The sequence below is a fragment of the Cupressus sempervirens genome, chromosome 6 (genome assembly GCF_028749045.1).
Source record: "Cupressus sempervirens isolate cs-2001-9-10 chromosome 6, ASM2874904v1, whole genome shotgun sequence".
Lineage (NCBI taxonomy): Eukaryota > Viridiplantae > Streptophyta > Pinopsida > Cupressales > Cupressaceae > Cupressus > Cupressus sempervirens.
This window is the reverse complement of record NC_143123.1, coordinates 216,566,273-216,590,403: the sequence shown is the minus strand read 5'-3', so window position 1 is coordinate 216,590,403 and position 24,131 is coordinate 216,566,273. Positions and strand designations below refer to the sequence as shown.

Here is a 24,131-nt window from a genome sequence, read left to right as displayed (position 1 = left end):
TCATTTACAACAGTATATCGACTATCCTGAATAGTTCCTTCAATAACACTAGATGCCCAACTATCCTTGGCATACTCTGCCAAGATCAACTCTCTCCAATCGTCCATGACGATCCCAATAGCAAGCAAATGAGGCCTTTTGGATAAAGCATCTGCGACGATATTTTTCTTCCCTTTGACATAGACTATGTCAAAACCATAAGCCTGTAACTTACTCACCCATTTCTGTTGCCTATCATTGAAATCCTTCTGTCCAAAGAAATGTTTCAAGCTGTTATGATCTATTTTTACTGTGAATCGACTCCCTGCTAAGTATTGCCTAAACTTAGCTAGCACGTGCATGATTGCTAGCATTTCTTTGTCATAGATGCTATAAGTTCTTTCAACACCTCGTAATTTCCTGCTCTCATATGCGATGGGATGTTTGTCCTGCATGAGGACAGCTCCTACGCCCTCTCCTGAGGCATCACACTGCAGCTCAAAAGGCCTAGTGAAATCTAGAATGGCTAAAACAAGGCATGTACTCATCAGCTCCTTGAACCTGTCAAAACAATCCTAAGCCTTCTCTGACCACTTGAAACTGTCTCTCCGTGTCAAATCTGTAAGTGGTGCTGCTATCTGTGAAAATCCCTTCACAAATCTGCGGTAGAACCCGCAAAGCCCAAGAAATCCCTTGAGTTGCGAAGTGTTCCTCGGCAGTGGCCAATCCAGAATGGCCCTGATCTTGTCTGGGTCAACCCGAACACTTCCTGCACTAATAATATGCCCTAGATAGAGCAACTCTGTCATCCCAAACTCGCATTTACTCATCTTGGCATATAATGACTCCCCCTCTAGAATGCTAAGCACTGCATCAATATGCTTCAAATGTTCCTCCCAAGTACAACTGTATATCAGTATATCATAAAAAAAAATCAACACAAACTTCCTCAACTGATCTCTGAATACTCTATTCATACAGGACTGGAAAGTGGCGGGAGCATTAGTCAACCCAAAGGGCATGACTAAGAACTCAAAATGTCCATAGTGGCATCTAAAAGCTGTCTTCTCCACATTCACCTCTCTAAACCATATTTGGTGGTAGCCGGATCTCAAATCAATCTTAGAGAAGTAGCAGGCACCGTGCAATTCATCAATAAGCTCATCAATGCGCAGAATAGGGTATCTGTTCTTGATTGTCTTCTTGTTTAGTTCCCTGTAATCAATGCACATCCTCATTGTACCATCCTTCTTCTTCACCAATACTATTGAAGAAGCGAAAGGACTCTTGCTTGGTCGTATGTGCCCCATGTCAATCAACTCCTTGATTGCCTTCTCTATTTCATCTTTATATCTCTTTGGATGGCAGTAGGGTGTGATGATGACTGGCTTAGCCCCTTCCTCTAACTCAATAACATGCTCAATTCCCCTATCCGGGGGTCTCCCTGGAGGTATCTCACCAAACACCTTAGTATGTTTGGTTATTATTTTTTGTACATCAGGGGGATACTCCTGTTTATGTTGCTCTGTCACCTCAGGCATTACTCTAAAGTCTGTTGTCCATTGCACCTGGTCGTGTCTGAAGAAACTCTGCATCCACTTGAGTGACACCACTCGTAGTCTCCCATCTGACAAACCTCTGAGTACTATCTTCTTACCATTTGCCTCAAACCTCATTTCCATTTTCTAGAGGTTAAATGTAAACTCTTCCAGAGATTTCATCCAATTCATCCCAAGCACCATATCCTGATCACCAATGTTGACAACTAAGAAATCTCCCACCATGTCATAATCTCCCAAACGAAGCTGCAAGTTGGAGATTTTCTTGGTACAGTCGATTTTGAAGCCGTCGGCAACCATCACCTTAAATCCCCTATGCTCTTCTATATGTAGCCCTCTGCGTGTCACAAACTTTTCATCAATGAAGTTATGTGTTGCCCCTGTATCAATGAGTGCCACAAATCTTTGTCCATCCAAAGTTCCCCTAACTCTGAAAGTGACGGCCTCCTGTATACTGGACAACTGAGCTATCATGCTATCACTATGTGCTTTCTCATGTGAAGAATTATCATCTCCATCTGATTCTGATGACTACTCTGAATCTCCATCCACTGACTCTTCGGCTGAAAAGTACTCCATCTGCTTGGCTTTTGCTTTCAATGGACACCTATGTGACAAATCCCAAGGTTCCCTGCAATGAAAACAAAGCTTCTTCTTCCTGAGATCATTAAGTGTCTCATTGTCCAACCTCTTACTTTCCTCCTTAGGTGGCTGACCCTCTCTACGAAAAGGTTTACTGTCCTTATCTTTCCTCGAAGGGAAACTCTTTGCCTAGAATTTACTTTTAGAAGCTGAAGAGGAATCCATGTCATGAGCTTTCTTAATAGCTTCCTACAAAGTGGGAGGGTTGAGAGCTTTAATCCACCCTCTCAACGGATCAGCTAACCCATCCATAAATAGAACCAGTATCTTCCGTTCAGATACATCTGTTACTAACACTGCAAGTTTCTGAAATTTTGAAATGTATGTTTCCAATGATCCCCAATTTTTAAGCTGAGCTAACTCCTTGAAATGTAGTTCTGGATTCTTCCTATCAAAACGTTCAATCAGTCTCTCCGTAAACTCCACATATGAGGTAATGTGTGCATGACCCATAGTGACTATACCATGATGCCACCACTCGTGTGCTAACCCATCCAGTTGCTGCATACTTAATAGCTTCTTCCTTAGGCATAGGGTTCAATTGAAAGTATGTATCAAGCTTTTGAACCCAAGCTCTTGCTGTAGACTTCCCCGAGCCATCATAATATTGTAACTGAAGTTTCCTTACTTTCTTCCGTAGCTCATAGCTCTGGTTCCTGTCATGTCCACGTGGCATATGTTTCATCCGCACATCCATATACTCCCTAAAGGTAATTGCAGCAGTAAAATCTGGACCTTTGGCTTCCCAATCTCTTCTCAACTGGTCCTGTATATCAGTGATCTGGGGCTTTGGTATGGGCTGCTCTGGGGCTTTAGGAGGAAATGTGGGAATCATGGGCCTTGAACTCACTGTCCTAGCTTGCTAGGGTGCATGACTGAAATTGTTCCCAACTTGTTCACCTCCATTATGTGTCCCATCCTGATTATTCCCATTCTAATTGTTACCATTTTGATTATTACCATTCTGATTATTTCCTCCACCCATGTTAGCATTCAACCCCATTTGATGAGCCATCATCTACATCATAAGCTCCATTCTCTGATTTTGTTCCTGTGCCCTCTGTTCTGCTAATCGTTGTCCCTGTGCCAAGGTCTCTAATAACTGTAAGAATCTTTCCTCTCCAGGATCTCGAGCATTCCTGTCTCCCATATTGCCGTCTTGATCAAAGAATACCTCCTCTGTGTCTGTATGACTGGATTCTATGTCCACTTGCACGGATGAACTAGACTGTTTGCTCTGCAGGTCTGAAATCCTATTTTGTCTTGCTCTGGTATTGCGGAAATTATAAGGCCCCTGTCGCATGCTCAAACATAAATGCTCTGATTTTAGTGTTTTGACATTTTGTCAAACACTTTCCCCTCTATCTGGTTATTCCAAATTCCCTATAAGACCTCCACAGGATGGCAGGACTTATAGCTCTGATACCACTGTAATAACCCTCCTCAAATCTGCTCTCAAAAAATGCTGATGAAAGCTCAAGGAATTTCATCAAACAATTCACATGCAAGGGACGTATGACTGATATAGTATTTCAGCTAGCTTCAAATGAGTTTTTCTTCAATTCACATCAATGAGAATCTTGTACTCAAAGGGGGACTCTTGATTTTTTATAAAGTGACTTTATGAAACATTATAATATTTAATTTAAATAGTCACTTTACCGTTGTAACTTCAAACATTAAAATAATATACCAAATAAACTTGAAATCCCACATATAATAGCTCATCAAAAAGAGCCCAACAAAACGCATCTCATCCTGTCACTGAAAATTGAAGGCACTGCATCCCCCTATTGGCTTACTAAAAATAGTAAGTCTTTCTCAAAACCCAACAAATGAACTCCGTTTGGCCTGTAATTAAATTTGACTAAGCCAAATAACCTCAGGATCCCTTTTGAAGTCCTAGTTAGCCCTCGGGACCATACAAGAACGGGCTAACGACAACATACCTCCAAACTGGCTAAGTGGGGGACATTACAGAAAGTATCGCACGCCTTTGAGAAAAGTATCACTCAAACTCTGAAAGTGTCGCCCTCCTTAAGAAATGTCGCGCGATACTTTTTAGTGCTGTATTAAAGTATCGCACGGGTTTTGTAAAAACCTACGTGGGCCGACAGCACGCACTTTTCGATTTGATCCGAACTTTTTGAAAGTTGTTTTGGATACCCTTTTCGGTGTTCTTCAACCCTATGTTGTTGCCTTTTGGATTCAGGTTGTTTTCTTTCAATCCAGTTTGCGTGTTTCTGTTGTTGTCCTTTGGGGTTTAAAATATATCGTTTAAGTATAAGTTGATACTTAAGATATATTTTAATATATGTGACGACTCTTTTGAGATAGGTTTCAGACCTCTCGGAGATAGGATAAAGATTCTAAGAAATTTCAGGGCTTCAGAAATCCAGACTTAGCCAATTTTCAGGGCTTTAGGATTTCAGACTTAGCCAAATTTCAGGATTCTACATTCTACCCCAACTTAGTGTTTTGTTGATGTGTGGCCATTTCTTTGAGCCCTCATCTTTGCGTGGTCGTTGTTAGCTTTTGTTTGTGTGTGTTAGTTTGGCAGTGGTGTTCGAAGATCAGTTGGTTGTCGGGATTGTGGTGAAGTTTTTCGTTGCGATCTTTGTGATCCCTATATGATGTTGTCATGTGCATTCATACTTGTAAAAAAAAAAAATTTATCTTGGCTTTATTGAATCCTTGTTCCAAGGATCTTCGGGCGGGGCATTACACTATTCATGCGGCACTATTCACGCAACACTATTCATGCAACACTATTCATGTCATTGAAGCAGCAGGTTTAAATAACATTTGCTAGTGCATTATGTCAATAATATTGGAGCAATTAGTGAGTTGATAATCTACCCGTATTTCATTTTATTAAATTCTAAAAATAACATCATATCAATAGTAATACAATTTCCAATTTGCATATTATTGCACTTTATTTTTGTTCATGTTAAGTGATTTTCAATTCCATGCAAGCAAACAATATAAATGTCTCATTTCTGAAGTCATAAGGGGTTGAATTAGTAAACAGGGGAATAAGGAGTTGGATGCAAACTGTTTGACAAAATTCCTATCAGCAATTGTTTAGTTTTTGGGCATTTCTAGGGTGTCCATTATAGTGGTATTAGAGCCTTTTTATCTTGCCATCCTGTGGAGGCCTTATAGGCAATCTAGAATGGCCAGATAGAGGGAGAAGTGTTTGACGAAATGTCAAAACACTTAAGTCAGAAATAAAATAGGTTAAGAAAGTTTGTTTGAGCATGCAACAGAAGCCATTAACTTTCACCATACCAGAGCAAGACAACAAAGATTCGGACTCACAAAGCGAGCAGTCTAGTTCATCCGTGCAGGTGGACGTAAAATCTAGTCATACAGACACAAAGGAGATACTCTTTGAACAAGACAGCAGTATACGTGACCAAGATGACAGGAATACAGGACTAGGTAGAGGCAGGATGTCGGTCCAGATCAGGAGGTAATGTTTGGATGATTACTAGATACGTTAGAGTAGGGGCAGCATATGCAACAAGAGCAAAATAGGCAAATGGATATGATGTTGCAGCTTATGGCTAGAGAAATGGGCATCAATATTAATCCAAGCAATGCCAACAATGGAAACAATAACAATGAGGTCAATGATAATAATGGAGGCCGAGGCAACAATAATGGTAATAATGATGGACAAGGTAACAATGGGAATGAGGTTGATTGCTTTAGATAGATTGCACACCCAGCTCAAAGAACAAGCTCAAGACCTCTTCTAGCCATATTCCCACCTAGAGATCTAGTTCAAACTGTGAATGAACCACAGATTACTGAGTTACAGGTTCAATTCAAGAGAGACTAGGAGGCTGGTGGATTGGAGTTTCAGGCGGATATTTCCCTTAGAGATTATATGGATTTGAGGATGAGACATGTGCCTAGAGCAGGAGGGAGGAATCAAAACTTTGAGCTGAGAAAGACTTTATCTTATTATGATGCTTCAGGGAAGATGACTACACGATCTTGGATGCAGAAGGTAGATACATACTTGCAGCTGAATCCTATGCCTAAGGAGGAGAGTATCAAGTACACGGCTATTCATTTAGAGGGCCCAGCACATGAGTGGTGGCACCATGGCATGGTAACCTTTAGGCATAATTAGATCACATCTTACAAAGAGTTTACTGAGAGGCTCATAGAGAGATTTGATACCAACGATCCCAAGTTACAGTTTAAGGAGTTAGCACAGCTCAAGCAGTGGGGATCAGTTGAGACCTATATCAGTGAATTTGAAAGGTTAGCTATGTGGATCACAGATATTTCAGAGAGGAGATTAGTAGCATTGTTTATGAACGGACTCTCAGATCCCTTGAGGGGTTGGGTCAAGGGGCATGATCCCACTACATTACAGAAGACCACTAAGAAGGCTTGTGACTTAGCACCCTCTTCTTTTAAGAGCAAATTTCAGCCTAAGGATTCACATACAAAGAAGGATAAGGACAAAAAAACCTTTTTACCAGCACGAATAGCCAAAAGGGGATAATAGGAAGTTGGATAATCACTCCCTGAATGAGTTGAGGAAGAAGCTGTGTTTTCATTGTAGAGAACCTTGGGACTTATCTCATAATTGCCCTCTCAAGGCTAAGGCAAATCAAATGGAGTATTTTTCAGCAGAGGAGTCACAGTTAGAGGGGGACGATCAACACTCCAATTTGGATGAGAGTAGCAGTCTAGAGGAGAATGACATTCCTAAGAATGATAGGTCGTTGACATGATTAACGAGGGCTCAAAAGGCGATCACATTTAGGGTCAAGGGTGCTATCCAAGGGCGGAAAGTGAGATCTCTCATTGACACAAGGGCTACACATAACTTCATTGATACACAGTTGGTAGCCATGAGAGGTTTATAGACTAACGAGCATGATGGGTTTAGAGTCATGGTAGCTAATGGTGACAAATTATTATGCACCCGAAAGATATCTAATCTTCACATCAGGTTTGGAGATGGCCATGAGTTGGAGGATGAATCTTATGTAGTAGACATGGGAGACTAAAATGTCATCCTAGGCATGACATGGATGGCTTCGCTAGTTGAGTTCACACTCAACCTAGCAAAACTGGAGATGAGATTCTCGCATGAGGGCAGAATTGTTATAGTTAGAGGACTTTCGGATGGGAGTTGCAGAGTAGTCTCCTTGAGGAGAATGCAAAGACTTTTTCGGCATAATGACATAGAGTGGGCAGCAAAATATTTCATTATGCTAGCTCCACAAGAGCCACAGGTAAAGAGTCATCCACAAGATATCTAGCAGATACTTGACAAGAACACCAAAGTATTTGGTGATATTTCACATGGGGTTCCTCCTGACAGGGGGATAGAACATGTTATTGAGCTCGAGGGAGCCAAATCGATCATGATTACTCCCTACTGTCATCCTAAGAAACAAAAGGATTAGATAGAAAAGGCAATTAAGGAGCTATTGGAGATGGGGCACATTAGGTCTAGCAAAAGCCCTTTTGCTTCAGCAGTAGTTCTAATGAAGAAGGATGGGACGATGTGCATGTGCATCGATTACGAAACACTGAATAAGAAAACAATTAAAAATAGGTATCCCATTCCTAGGATTGATGAGATGATAGATGAGTTGCATGGTGTATGCTTCTTCACCAAAATTGATTTACGATCCGAATACCACCAAATCAGGATGAGAGCAGAGTACATCAAGAAGACAATCTTTCGATGTCACTATGGCCACTTCGAGTTTATGGTTATGCCATGTGGGCTAACCAATGCACCCGCCATATTGCAAAGTTGCATAAACCAGGTATTTAGGGGACAATTGAGGAGATTCATCTTGATCTTCTTCATCTTGAGCTTCTTTGATGATATCTTGGTCTTCAGTAAGACCTGGGAGGAGCACTTGTAGCATCTAGAGGAGGTGTTATCTATTCTGGATAGAGAGTCAGTGTATGCTAAGGAATCAAAATGCGAGTTTGGCATGACTTAGCTCCTTTACCTTGGGCATATCATTAGTGTAGATAGTGTTCGGGTTGATCCCGAAAAGATTAGAGTTGTTGTGGATTGGCCTGCTCCCACAAACCTCACACAGCTTAAGGGGTTCTTTGGTTTATGTGGTTTTCATAAAAGGTTTGTTAGGGGATTCTCACAGATTGTTGCACCTTTGATAAATCTCACCAAGAAAGGAGCCTTCACATGGACAGAGGCTACGCAGAGATGTTTTGACCACTTCAAACAGGTGATGCGATCTTGTCCGGTTCTAGCTCTACCTAATTTCCGAAGCCATTTGAGCTTCAATGTGATGCTTCAAGAGATAGGGTAGCAGCAATATTGATGCAGGAGAGACCCCATTGCATTTGAGAGTAGGAAGCTTCGAGGAGTTGAGAGGAGCCATTCTATCTACGATAGAGAAATGTTGGCCATAATGGATGCATTGGCCAAATTCCAATCGTATTTGGTAGGTGGGCATTTTGTGATCAAGACTAATCACAATAGTATTAAATACTTCATGAGCTAGCATGATTTTAATGACCAGAAGCAGAAATGGGTTGCTAAATTGTAGGCATATGACTTTGATATAGAGTTTGTCAAAGGTAACAAAAATGTGGTGGCTGATGCTTTATCTCGGAGACCTCACTTATGTGCTCTGACAAAGGTTTCAGGAGATTGGAGAGAATGGATTGCAGCAGAGAATGCAGGAGATGATTGAGCTTCTGGGATAGTTGCGAGCACCATTCAGGATGGCAGGTATGCAATGTTGGATGGGTTGATCGGAATCCACGATAGGGTTTATTTGATCCCTACATCACAATTTAGAGAGGAGATTCTGGGGGCATTTCATGATGCACCTACAACTGGGCATCTAGGGGTCTTCAAGACCTACAGGCAGATCCGAGATCGGTTCTCATGGAGAGGGCTCAAGGATGATGTTCAGAGGTATGTTAGAGAGTGTGTAATTTGTCAGCAGAATAAGGAAGAGCACACATTTCCCATAGATTTACTACAACCCTTGCCCATTCCGGACAGGAAATGGGAAAGCATTTCTATGGATTTCATCACTGGTTTACCACAAGTGCAGGGGAGAGATTGTATTTATGTGGTGGTAGATAGATTGACAAAGTTTGCTCACTTCTTTGCTATTTCTTCTACTCAATACAGCAACTCAGGTGGCCGATTTGTTCCTCGAAGAGGTTTTCAGGTTAAATGGGATACTAAGATTTATTGTTAGTAACAGGGATAGAAAGTTCATGAGTGTCTTTTGGCAGGAGTTGTTCAGGCTGTGCTGTACAGATCTTACACCTAGTACGAGTTACCACCCTTAGACAGATGGCAGACGGAGATAGTAAATAAATGGGTGGAAGGCTATTGTGGAACTGTGTGATTGCGTAGCAGAGAGCATGGGTCAAATGTTTACACATGGGGGAGTATTGTTACAACACCACATATCACATGACCATTCAGATGACTCCATTTATGGCATTGTATGGGTATGAAGCACCAAGCTTCATGAATTTGGTTTTGGGGAATAGCCGTGTGACCAAAGCCAAAGACATATTGCAGGATAGCCATGATATCTTGAGAGTGCTCAAAGAGAACATACAACAGGCCCAAAATCAGCACAAGTTGTATGTTGATCAGCATAGGGTAGAGCATAGTTTCGAGGTAGGGGATATGGTGTATTTGAGGCTACAGCCATATAGGCAGTCATCACTCAAGAGGAGCGAAGCAGAGAAGCTAAACCTAGATTTTATGGTCCCTACAAAGTGATTCATAGAGTGGGTGAAGTCACCTATGAGCTTGAGCTTCTAGAAGCAATCAGGTGCACAATGTATTTCGTGTGTCAAGGCTTAAGAAAGCCATTGGTCAAAGTGTAGTGCCTTCTACAAGTTTGCACCCTTTAGATGAGGAGGGGAAGCTCGTGTTAGTGCCTAAGGCTATTTTGGACACCTAAATGGGGAAACTCAGAACCAGGATAGTGAAGGAAGTATTTGGTCAGATGGAAAGACCTATCAGAGGAGGAGGCTACGTGGGAGAGTGAGTAGGTTATTTAGCAAGCTGGATTGAAATTGCTTGAGGACAAGCAATTTCAAGGGGGGTGGACTGTAATGTCACCACTTTAGCAGTTGACCAAGTGTGTGTGTTAACCTAGTTCTACATGATCTCGAGGACTAACGAAGGGTTTAAAAGATATCCTAGAGTGTTTTGTCATTGTCATCTCCAATTTGGGCCAAAGCGGAGTTGATTTACTCAGTCTCAGGCATACTTACTATTTTTATTAAGTCAGCGAGACACAGGTGAGGCTAGTTTTGGTGCTTGGATTTGATACTCCTCGACGAGAGCTTTCCAATGAGCTATTACTCATGTTGTTCGGAGTCTGATAGCTTATATATTTTTATGCCTAAAGTATTATTAAAGTAACATTTAATTTAGTTGTAAAATATTAAAGTGTTACTTTAATATTAAATCTTATGGGAATGTGTGCAAATCAAAGGGAAGCCTAAGAGAGACATAAGTGAATATTTTAATATGTTTTATATTGCACATCTTTTATCCCATATTGCTCATGAGAGTTGAGTCGACCCTTGGAGAAAGAATAAAAGGGAGCATTGGTGGCTTCATTCAAAAGGTTGAATATGAGAAAAAAATTGATGTCTGAGTTGGAGATTTGTTATTGGCATTAGAGGGCATATATCCTCTCTTTTGACATTCGAGATGTCATTCCCCTAGGGTTTGGCCTTTGGAATACATTGTTAGCAGCTTCATTATCAAGCAGATTGGGTGCATTTTTAGCTACAGGCAGATTTGATGTTTTGCTCATATCTTCATTACTCATCCAACGCTTATGCTACTTTGAGGGAATGATTTTATAAAGATATTGGACTATTTGAAAGAAAAAATATTGTAGCAACATTGTTCACGCGAGTACTGTTCATGCGGTACTATTCATGTCACTGTAGTGTAATGTCCCCGTCATAAAATAAATGTATTTAATTAAATCTTGTTGATGGGTCGATTGATTTAATGTATCTTGGACCCATTTTAATTTTGTTTCGGTAGTTTGTGTCGTCATCGGCTATCTTTGTACAACCTCAGAAAGTTTCCCAACGGGTATTTAAGCATGGCTTGTAGGTAGTTTGTAAGCATGCTTTTGGATTACTTTCTATGTACTGAGAATTCCTATTGGAGTTCTGGATTATTCGCCATTTCAGAAGTGAAAGATCTTCCCTATTTGGCTCGTACGATTTCGGTGGAATTCAGCCCTCACCCTATTTCGTTGTTGCATGTAATACTTGGATTTGCCAAATCGGAGCACCATCTTTCGGCATATATATATTAAGGATTATTTGCACTCAAGCCTTTAATATTATCTAGATTTCATATAAATTTATGGTGTTTTGTGAATGAACAAGGTTGTCTTTTGTATTGAGCTCAGATACCTCACCGAATGGCCTCCTGTCATTCCCGTGCTATTCATTCCTTGACCTTACGACCTCACTCTCATCTTCCTTTCCCTCGTGCCTTCCTTGCACTCACTGTACGCTTGCACACTGCACCGTACGGCTTCCCTCTTCCCTTGTATCCACCATACAGCCATACACTCCATCTCCCAAACTGCCACCGTACAACTCACCTTGGAATATGTACAACCATTCACCACTATTGCCTTCACCGTACAACCATATTATAGCACACCTCAGTCACCATATGGCCCCCCTCACACTGACCGTACATACCTCCCAACAGTCCTACGGCATCCACCAACAACCGTACGATCATCCTGTTGCTATCTACCTGTACTGTACACATTGTGTTACCCAACCGTACGGCCAAGTACAGCCTAGTGGCCTAGACGTTCTTCATTCCCCTTCCTCGCGGATACGTTATTGCCTCTAGGATTATCAAATTGGGGTTTCCATAAAAGGGTAATTGCTAAATAGGTACATTACAATGGTATCAAAGCTTTTGATCTTGCCTGCTTGTGGAAGTGAATGCAAATTTATAATCGAAGGAGAAGACGAAATAACCCTATTGATAGAATGGCAGATCATCAAGATCCTACGACAAAACTCATGAATCTTTTAAGAGAGCTGAATAGAAATCAAATGCAAATCAACGAAGCCCAAAGGCTTATGCAGGGAACTCTACAAAAATTGACCGAGGGAAAGACAACAGGAGAACAAAATGGGCATAGCAACAATTCTGTTTCCGAAAGGAAAAACTTTCAACCCTCTCACTCTCGACCCTCGATACCTATCTTCCTTCCAAGGACAGAAGCACCACACAAAGGAAGAGAGGCCACTTTTGAGGAAATGCAAGAAAAACTTCGAGAAGATTGATGAAATGCAATTATGGAAAGTGATATATTTTACAGAGACTGTTGATCTAAGAATGAGATATTCTGGCAGAGGAAACCGCGATTATTTTAATGATGATCTCAAAAGAAAGATTGGAAAAGTGAACTTATCACCATTTGATGGATCTGGAGTCATTACCGCACAGTCATGGGTCCTAAAGGCAGATACCTATTTCCAACTCAATCTAATGCCTGAAGAGGAATCAATCAAGTTCGCAACACTTCATTTGGAAGGAGTGGGGCATGAGTGGTGGCATCATGGACTGGTCACTCTCAGACACAACCAAGTAATCTTTTATATCGAGTTCACTAAGAGACTCATTGATCATTTCGATGGGAAGGATCCTGAGCTAAACTTCAAAGATCTAGCTCAGCTGAAGCAAACGGGCATGGTAAACAACTACATCACTAAGTTCCAAAGGCTGCCAATATTAGTCACAGATATCTCTGAAAGACATCGAATTGTGTTATTCATGAATGGGCTGAGAGAGCCTTTGAGAGACTGGATCAAAGGGTTCAACCCATGTACACTCAACGAAGCTATTAAGAAGGTGCATGACATGGCTACATCTTCCTCCAAAACTCACGCAGATACACCAACACCATCCCCACAAGAAGACAAAGACAAGGAGCGAATTCAAAAAAAACCTCAGTTTGATGAAGATTCTCGACAAGAACTCCGAAGGAAAAAGCTCTATTTCACCTACAAAGAACCATGGGGTCCTGATCATCGCTGCCTCGGGAAGGGAAAGATTCTCTACATTGAGATGATGCCTGATGACGACGAAGAACAAATACTTGCAGCGACTAACGAAAAAATTATCCAGCAAGATAGAATAAATGCCCTAACACAAAAGGGGGTTCCATTGCTACCCTTACTACATCGACTGGAGGTGATATCTTCAGAGTTTGTGGCACACTTCACAAAAAATGAGTCCCAATCATGATTGATAGTGGCGCCACACTCAATTTCATCAATTCATTTTTGGTCACTAGTAAAGGCCTGCCTGCAGTTGAGCATGGAAGATTTGAGGTCAAGGTTGTAGGAGGAACCTTGTTACCTTACACTCATGTGATCCCACGGCTACAAATTTCCATGGGAAACTATACCCTGGCAAATGATTTCTTTGTCATAGATTTGATTGATACTAATATCATTTTGGGCATCCAGTGGTTGGAAACTCTTGACTAGTACACTCAAAGTTTCAAAAGGATGGACTTTTCATTCAAGATGGATGGCAAGAAGGTGTTGCTAAGAGGAATGTCAAATAAAGGATCGAGGTAAGTCACAATCAAGAAGATGGAGGCAATTTTTAAACAAGATTTGGCCCCAAAGCTACAAGTAAAAACAAGATAGTCAACACCTCACCGCATTCCTTGGATAATTGGCGGGCCCATCTATTGGCTAAATATTCCAAGAACACTTTTGCATGTGAGTTGATGGATGGTCATGTACGTGATGAAAGATACAAGGTTATTGATGACATCATTTACTTTGACGGGAAGATCTACTTAGTGCCTAACTTAAAACTAAAGGAGCTGATTAGAGAAGGTTTCCTAGAACCGGGTTTGCATTTGCTTGAGGACAAGAAAATTTTGGGACGGGAGGACTGTAATTTCCTCGTCATAAAATAAATGTATTTAATTAAACCTTGTTAATGGGTCGATTGATTTAATGTATCTCGGACCCATTTTTATTTTGTTTCCATAGTTTGTGTCGTCGTCGGCTATCTTTGTACACCCTCAGAAAGTTTCCCGACGAGTATTTAAGCACCGCTTGTAGGTAGTTTGTAGGCATGCTTTTGGATTACTTTCTATGTACTGCAAATTCTTGTTGGAGTTCTGGATTATTCACCATTTCGGAAGTGAAAGATCTTCCCTATTTGGCTCGTGCGGTTTCGATGGGATTTAGCCCTCACCCTATTCCGTTGTTCCATGTAATACTTCGCTCAGATTTGGCAAATCCGAGCACCATCTTTCGACATATATATATATATAAAGGATTATATGCACTCAAGCCTTTAATATTGTTTGGATTTCATATAAATTTATTGTGTTTTGTGAATGAACAAGGTTGTCTTCCATATTGGGCTCAAATACCTCATCGAATGGCCTCCTGTCATTCCCATGCTGTTCATTCCTTGACCGTATGGCCTCATTCTCATCTTCCTTTCCTCCATGCCTTCCTTGCACTCACCATATGCTTGCACACTACACCGTATGGCCTCCTTGTACGGCTTCCCTCTTCCCTTGTATCCACCGTACAGCCATACACTCCATCTCCCAAATTGCCACCGTACAACTCACCTTGGAATCCCTACGGCCATTCAACACTGCTGCCTTCACCGTACGGTCGTATTATAGCATACCTCAGTCACCGTACGACCCCCCTCACACTGACCGTACATCCCTCCCAGCATTCGTATGGCATCCACCAACAACCATATGGTCATCTTGTTGTTGTCTACCTGTACTGTACACATTATGTTACCCAACCATACGGCCAAGTACGGCCTAGTGGCCTGCATGTTCTTCATTCCCCTTCCTCACGGATACGTTATTGCCTCTGGGATTATCAAATTGGGGTTTCCATAAAAGGGTGATTGCTAAATAGGTATATTACATGTAGCAGCAGATTTAAATAACATTTGTTGGCGCATTATGTCAATAATATTGGAGCAATTAGTGAGTTGATAATCTGCCCGTATTTGATTTTATTAAATTCTGAAAATAACATCATATTAACAGTAATACAATTTCCAATCTGCATATTATTGTACTTTCTTTTTGTTCATGCTGAGTGATTTTCAATTCCATGCAAGCAAACAATATAAATGTCTCATTTCTAAAGTCATAAGGGGTTAAATTAGTACATGGAGGAATAAGGAGTTGGATGCAAACTGTTTGACGAAATTCCTATCAGCAATTGTTTAGTTTTTGGGCATTTCTAGGGTGTCCATTACAAATACCTTCGCTAAGTGGCTGCCAATCACAAGCATGCGTGACTCTTTGTAAAGGCACAATAAATTTTTAAGGGTAGAATAAATATTATTAATGGCCCTAAATGCAGCCAGAGATTGTAAAACTAGAGATTAAATCACTGAATTCTAGGAGGCAAGACTCAAATAGGAAAGATAGACCCTTTCAATGTTAATCACATTGAAATGTATCCATTGATAACTTCTTATGTCTGCACTGAAGACAGCCCATGCCCTTGCGCAATTCATCTACCAGATAGGAATCTTTTTCCCTCTACTAAGACAACTCTTAGGTTTTGGCATTGTAACTATCATGGTATTTATCTGCCATTTACTAAGAGATATTTTCATGCATTTTTATTAACAAATGCATAAAGGGATATAAATTAACAGGGATTCAAGACATTTGACTCAAACAAAGAAAATGGCACAAACAAATTGCAATAATCATTGCTGTCGAAATGATGTACAACAGCACAGGTTAAAGTACAAACAAAGAACTTGTGGCTAATATGTGGGTAAGTATACATGAAAATGCTAATCAATGCACAAAGATAAGTTGCAAGAATGTCCTCCAAAAACATAAATAACCCCTTCGAAATTAATAATGCTATGCTTCAGAAGCTCTTACAAAAAATGAAATGGAACTCTACAAGCCTATATGTACCTTGTAACCAACACTTGCATAGTCAAAATGTTCTTGCACTCCCATCAATTGTATAGCATTGTATCCACAATTTTTAATGTGAAGAAGCATCTACAATTAGAAGCAGCATTGTTTTAACAAAACCGTGGTAGCATTTAATTCTGAACAGTAGAAAAGAAGCATAAAAACAATCCAAATGAGTATAAATGAAAGAAGACTTGAAGCGTATGAAATGAGAATTTAACAACAATGCCTTTTGTGTGAATTCAATGAAAGAACAAATTTTGGGTTCTGAACCACTTATTCCAACATGGCACTCATATATGCGTAGAGTTGATGGTAATTTCGGCTGCTTATTTTTCCAAACATAAACATTTTCCAAAGGTGGGTCCCAATGAATTGCACTAGCTTGTTTTCCACCTGGATCTGTAAAAACCAAAAGCAAATTTTGAGAGGTTCTTCTACCAGTAAGATATTGGGTAGAAGAGAAATTCACAATATCACATCATGCAATAAATTTTCAACTACCACCAACCAGAATACAATTACCATGGAATAACCCACAATATCACGAGGCAGCATTTTTATCATCTTTTATTATGATGTTACTATAATTAGATTTCACTCCATAAAAACAGGGATCTGAGCGTGTCTATAGATGGTGATTTCTAAAAATAATTATTTTTTGGTTTCTGTCATGCTCAAGATTGAACAAAAACAAAACATAACACTATGAACTAAAAGGACCTATATCAGTAATTAAGTATACATGTTGGGCTAAGAAACTTGTTGACAGTAACAGGAAAAATGTTATATCTGAAGTCTGAACAAAACCTCATGAATTTACTCAATAACTGAGTCAAAGCATATACTACTCAAGGATCATACTTAGGCTATTAGCTAAAGAAGAGGATACTGAGAGGTTTAAATGATAAGAAATTTAGTATTGATATGAAGATTTCTAGAGGAGGTCAACTGTACCAAGATCCTACTGGAAAACATTATTAGAAATTGTATCCAAATGCACAAGGTGTGCACTTGGATAGGTCAACATAGATTGGATGAAAATGATAAGCTGCAGGATAACATAAGGATATGACAAAATTTAATGAGGAGAAGGGAGGTACAAATATCAGTATAATGAAATTTAAAATATTAACATTAGTTGTTTGGTCCAATCATGGAAGACACTTGAAAAAATACTACGATAATTTTTTATCACATGTAGACTTTTAAAACATGTGGTTGTTTTCAAAGGCAATAGTATGTGCCATTGGACCATGTCATCTACAAGAATAATAAAATGAACAATAAATAGTATGCCAGAATGCAAGTCAAGTGCTTGTCAATATGTGAATAATTTGATCCTATAGAGATTAATGGAACCAGAAAGAAACTGAAGTTAGGTCATGTTATGTATGTGCTATTTTTGTTTTATTTTTCCAAATGATACTTGTTATACCTGTTGATTCCATGTATGACACCATTATTTTGTGCATGGTAGGTGTATAACTTGCTGGGCAGTTCGAATTTTATATACTCTTTTTGTTCAAATGATATTTATCCATCTATATACCCAAATCTGGCCAGATATTTACCATGAGGAGAAAGGGGATTCCACAAAGACACACTTCAGAACTTGTGACATGCAAGTTTGTTCCAAACTAAATGATGAAACAAAAAAAGTATTTAATCTTATCTTCCCAACATGTGCGAAACTGAGAGGTTTGAAAAGCTGCAATTCAAAGATCAAGATGTTTTTAACAACATAAATCTCAGTAAAAACTTAGCATAACTTGGAAAACTAAAATGTGTTAACTCTGTAGAAAAATCATTTAGATTGAAGTTCAAACAACCATTGAAGAAAGAGCACTGAAACAAAACAAATAATCATTTTGTTTAGTTTCTGGCATACTTGCAAAATGTTTTTCAAAACAACATGAATATTGAATGCAATATATGGTTAAACATTTTCTTGATTTTTCATGGATGCTGAATTATACCACCCTCATCTGGATATTTTTTATACTAATCTCCACAATTCAGTTCTCAGACATTTAGACATATAACCATTAAAGACAACAATATTATCATTAACATTTCTTCAAATAATATCAAACTAAGACAAGCTCTTTGGAATTAAACTCTGACCTTCATCTCGGCCAGCAATCGCCTTACCCCAGAAAAAATAAGTTACTGGATAACAGGCCAGTTCGATACCAGCAGCATTGCATGCGTTAAACTGAGATACAAATATCAGTCAAGAACTTCCATGGCCAGCAGATATTATTGATACACAGCAGATCCTTGAATAAATCCGAGTAATAGCATCCGCAGTTTGAAACAAATATGGTGTAATTAAGAAACGATACGGTCAGAAATATTCTTTGCGGATTCCAGAAAACACTTCCAACTATGTCTTCTCTGCAATTAGCAATTATTTCGACTGAATTGCCAATACAAGAAACCTCTTCAGTGCAATTTGAAGATGAGTTTTTAAGCATTCAGAAAATTAATTGTTCAAAATGCATGCATGAACCCCTTGTTCTGATCTACCTCCCTACCTCGATTTCAAACCCACAAAACAATAATATGGATTTTGATCACTAATCACTCTCCATTAAAAAGTCCTTAAAAATGCTTCTTTCAAAATAAGATTTGTCCAAAACATTCCCATATTTATTGCTTCAAACCCTAGTAGTTGTAGACCTACAAATAAACTTCATCCAAACCATAGAAAAGAAAACTGAAAATTGACCTAGTGCTGTAGCACATCACTATAGCCATATGGATAATTGTAGTAGTAATGCAAGTCATTGTTGCAATGATACAGAAGCCAGCTAGTAAGAACCAACAATAAACTCCTTAAATATGCTGATAAATCCACTCCAAAACCTTGTCTTGAAATACTTAACAAATCTTTGTCTAATCAACACCAAAAAGTATTGATTGATACACAAAAAAAAAACCTAAAAGGAGTCTTTCGCAAAGTAGTCTTGGGTGATCTTTCACACCTACAAATATTATTCTTCTTGGGAATTTTCGTTTCCAAAAAGCCAATCTTCAGCAACATGCAAACAATTCTCTGTTCTGCAAATTATCAAGCAATTGAATAATGATGAAAAGGCAAACAAAATACTCTTTTTTTATTCACCAGCCAAAACTCCCATACACATTCAATTATTCCTTTTTTAGCATTTTAAAACTTTATTAATGACATTTTAATTTTCACCATCTCATATGGCAACTAAAAATTATCAACAAATGCTACACTTGTGGCGCACTAGTGACACCTAAGAATAGCAATACCTCCTAAGAATTAGGAAGTGGGCTCTAAGTCCTTGAAACAATACCAATTAACATTTTAATCATTTTGCTAACTTCCCGAAGATCACCAACATGTGTTGAACTATCCTACTGCCTTACTATAAATGGTAAGGTTTTTCCCCAATATGCAAGTGACTTACTATAAATAGTAACTGTTCCCACAAGGAACCTAAAGCATTCCTAGAAGGCATGTAAACTTTTTGCTAAATCCTTTTCTCTTAATCAGACTTCTAATCCAGTCTTATATGCTGAGAATGATCTTCTAAGTATTCTGAATATTGATGAAGTTAGTGCTTACTATAATGCAGATCCAATACTGAATATTCAACCTTTTATCGTGAGGGAGAATCTCAGATATAAATCGTAGGATATAAAATGCTTAGAGGAGCAGACAGCTGTAACTGTGTGTCCTTTAATCTGCATTTACAACCTACTTATATATCCTTTCTAAAGGGTGTGTCCCTCAAGGGACATAACCCTTCCTAAGTTGGCACTAACTATATTCTTCCTAAGTCGATGATCTGGAAGACACAAATTAGTAATTTACTAACTAACTAAGTGTTAGTTTGGTCAAGCATCAAACACTTGCATCATTAGAAATCGCCGGCACCTATAGCAGAGATATATATATTATTAAATGCCAACATTAGAGATATATTACCATTAAGAGGACGTACGGTCCATACTATTAGACCTATAGGTTTATCTTGGTTAATATTCTTAACACTCCCTCTTAACCTAATAATCCTATAGAGAGATATTATATCTAGCAAAAACAATACAGATGAATAAGCAAGAATTAATACTCTATATTTGTCTGTCTCTTCTTAGTATGTGGTATCATACAACACATGATACAAAGTCATATTACTAAACCCGTGATATGACAAATCACTGCCACTAGTGATATTATACAGGATAAATCTGAAGAGTAATCTCTTCATTTATCCAAGTTATGATTTCATAGAAACTGATATTTCCATATCACATCACGATCCTGAGTTTTAAGATCTACCAGAATACAAGATAAACCCAGAGAATACTAAGATTCTTCCTTTATCCAATTTGTGACCCATGAACATAGCAATGTCAACATCACAATATGATCTAAAACTCATCTAGATCTTACAGTAAAATCTACTGTTTAGTACATTATCTAAGAGATTGTTATCTCTCATAATGCCTTTTATACAAGTGTTCATTATTTCAAAGATCGTCACCTTTTTAAATAATGATTACACATGGTGGAGCCCATAATAGTCAATAGCCTGACAAAAAAAATAAAATTATTTTATTAATAATCAAAAGAGTAGAAATGGATTACAACTCAACCATACTAAGTGTCCTCCTAAAATGTTCTATCTTCAATCTAGATAGAGGTTTGGTGAGTATGTCTAATGTTTGATATGTAGTGCAAATGTATTCCAATTTTACAGAATTCCTGTCTACCATATCTGTTACATAATGATAAAGAATTTCAATATGCTTGGACCTATCATGGAAAATTGGATTCACTAAGAGTTTGATGAAACTCTTATTATCACAATGAATAATCGTAGGATTCATGGCTTGCCCAAATAATCCTACAAGTAACTTCATCAGCCAAACTGCTTCACAAGAGGCCATTGCTACTGCAATGTATTCAACTTCCGTCGAGCTCTGAGCTACTGAAGACTACTTTTTGCATATCCAAGATATCATAGCTGATCCTAAACTAAAACAGCATCGTGAAGTACTTTTCTTGTCTTTAACACTTCCACCCCAATCTGAGTCGGTGAATCCATGCAAGTCTAAAGCAACTTTCTCATATTTGAGTCCATAATTAAGAATGCCTTGTAAGTATCTCATAATGTGTTTAACTACAACTAGGTGAATCTCTTTTGGTTCACACATAAACTGACTTAAGGCATTAACTGCATAGCAAATATCCGGTCTTGTATTTACTAAGTACACAAGGGACCCAATCATCTGTCTGTAGAGAGTAGAATCTATGGAAGGTGATTCTGCTGCTGATTCCTTAAGTTTATGTAGATTAGTCTCCATTGGAGAAGACATAGATTTACAGTTCCACATTCCAAATCTCTTCAAAATGTCTGATGTATACTTTCCTTGATTCGATATGATGCTGTCAAAATTCTGTCGTACTTCTAGTCCTAGGAAGTAATGAAGGAGTCCCAAATCTTTCATTTGGAATTCTCTAGTTAGATCCTTCTTGCCTTCATTTATGAGATGATCATCACCTGTTATTAGTAAATCATCGATATAAAGTATCAAAATTACCATATCATCTTTATCTCTTTTATAGTATAAATTTGGATAAGCTTCATTCTTAGAGAATCCTAAGCTGGTGAGATGCTTATCAATTCTTTCATACCAAGCCCTAAGAGCCTATTTAAGCCCATAGAGAGCTTTCTTGAGCCTACAAACAAATGTATTAGGATCATGAGTTTCAAATCCTTCAGGTTGCTCCAAATATACTTCTTCTGAAATCTTTCCATTTAGGAATGTTGTTTTCACATCCATCTGATGTACCTTCCATCCCTTTGATGCGGCAATTACTAAGACTACTCTTACAAAAGTATATTTGGCAACAGGAGCAAAGGTTTCTTCATAATCAATCCCTTCTTTCTGAGAAAATCCTCTGGCTACAAATCTGACTTTATACTTCTCAATACTACCATCAGCAGCATGCTTTATTTTAAATATCCATTTGGAAGAAACAACAGATTTTCCTTTAGGTCTTGGAACAATTTCCCAAACATCATTTTTCATAATAGATTGGTATTCTTCTGTCATAGCTTCTTTCCAGGCTATATGTTTAATAGCATCAAAAGGATTGGTTGGCTCTGTTTTGGATAAATCACTCAAGTTTGTTGTATAACCAGAGAATCTTTTAAGTCTTTTGCTTTCTCTAACTATTTCGGAAGGTGCAGCAAAGTCTTGAGTTGCTTCAACTGTTTTTATGGCCCAAAGTGGTCTTTCCTTTGAATTTTCTTCAAGGTTCATATTTTGAATTTCATCTTCAATTTCTTCTAAGTTCTCCCTCTGGGACCCAGATTCACTATTTCTTTTAGAACTAGATAAAGGAGAAGGTTCATCAAAACTTATGGCTCTTTTGAATGCAAGATCTTCTTCAAAGACTACATCCCTACTAAGTTCAATACTTTTCTATCCAAGTATGAAAATCCTATATGCCTTAGATGTTTCACTATATCCTACAAAAATGCCTTTCCTCCCAAAGGGTTCTAACTTGGTTCTCTTTTCTTTTGGAACATGAATATATACAGGACACCCAAAAATTCTAAGATGACTTATCTTGGATTTTACTTTAGTAAATACTTCTTCAAGGGTTTTATTTTTAAGATAGGAGGGAGGGCTTCTATTTTGAATATATACAGCAGTACAAGACGCTTCTACCCAAAGATAATATTCTAGATTTTGGTCAAAAATCATAGCTCTAGCAGCTTCTATAATTGTCCTATTCTTTTTTTATGCTACCTCATTTTGTTCTGGATTATAAGGAACAGTTTACTCCCTCTTAATCCCTGATTCTTTACAAAACTTTTTAAACAAATCTGAGGTATATTCTTCTCCATTATCAGTTCTAAGCATTTTAATTTTATGTCTTAAAAAATTTTCAGTTAATGCTTTGAATTCTTTAAATCTTTGTAGGATTTCTTCTCATTCCTTGCATTTTAAAAAGTAAATCCATGTTTTCCTCGAGAAGTCATCTATGAACAAGATATAATACCAGAATCCTCCAAGAGAAGGAACAAACATAGGTCCACATAAATCTAAATGAATTAATTCTAGTACATTATTTGTTTTCATAGTACTATCATGAAAGGGACTTCTGGTGCTTTTTACCCAGGGCACACCCTTTGCAAATACTTGGGTGGTCTTTATTTAATTTAGGTAATCCAGTGACCATCTTCTCCATAGTTGATAAAGTTTTGAAATTTAGATGCCCTAATCTTTTGTGCCATATTTCATTTGTATCTGCAGCTTCGTGAACTAGGGCTTGAATAGAACAACTAGATTTTGTATTCAATTCATACAAATATCCTTTCCTTTGACCAACTAATTTTGCATTCTTGATAGAGGAGTTCTTAGCCCAAGTTAATACTCTGCCATCCACGAATGCATCATTGTGCCCATCATCTTCAAGTGTTGTAATTGAGATTAGGTTTCTTTTAATCCCTGGTACATAGAGTACACCTTTAAGAAGAAGAGTATTTCCTGATTTTAGTTTCAAAGTACATATTCCAATTCCTTCAACGGAGTGTGCTGAGTTATCACCAATGGTAACTTCATCGTTAACATTGTCTGATAAAGAATCTAGAGTTTCTTTGTATCCCGTTATATGTCTAGAAGATCCACTATCAATTACCCATGCCTTATTTGAGATTTCATTTGATAGAGAGGAATAGAAAACACGGTTCTCAAGATCATAAGTATCTTCTTCTCTAATGACATTTGTACAATTTGCTTGTTGTTTGGAATTTTTAAGACAATTAGATCTATAGTGTCCAAATTTTTTACATTTAAAACACTTTATTTTAGATAGATCTTTCTTGGACTTTCCATTCTTTTGATTTCCCTTTTTCTTCTTAAAATGCTTCTTCTTGCCCTTATAGTATTT

At 38.3% G+C, this 24,131-nt stretch overlaps 1 protein-coding gene across 1 annotated transcript in view; it reads right to left on the bottom strand.

The window, feature by feature from the left end:
* EMB2729 (Alpha amylase family protein) overlaps positions 1-24,131 on the bottom strand; it is a 326,562-nt gene that overhangs the window by 218,190 nt on the left and 84,241 nt on the right. The window contains exons 5-6 of the mRNA XM_089787516.1: positions 16,416-16,588; positions 16,184-16,273 (exon numbers count right to left, since the gene is read on the bottom strand). Of these exons, the coding sequence (XP_089643642.1) occupies positions 16,184-16,273; positions 16,416-16,588 (263 nt within the window). The remainder of the gene's footprint in view (positions 1-16,183; positions 16,274-16,415; positions 16,589-24,131) is intronic.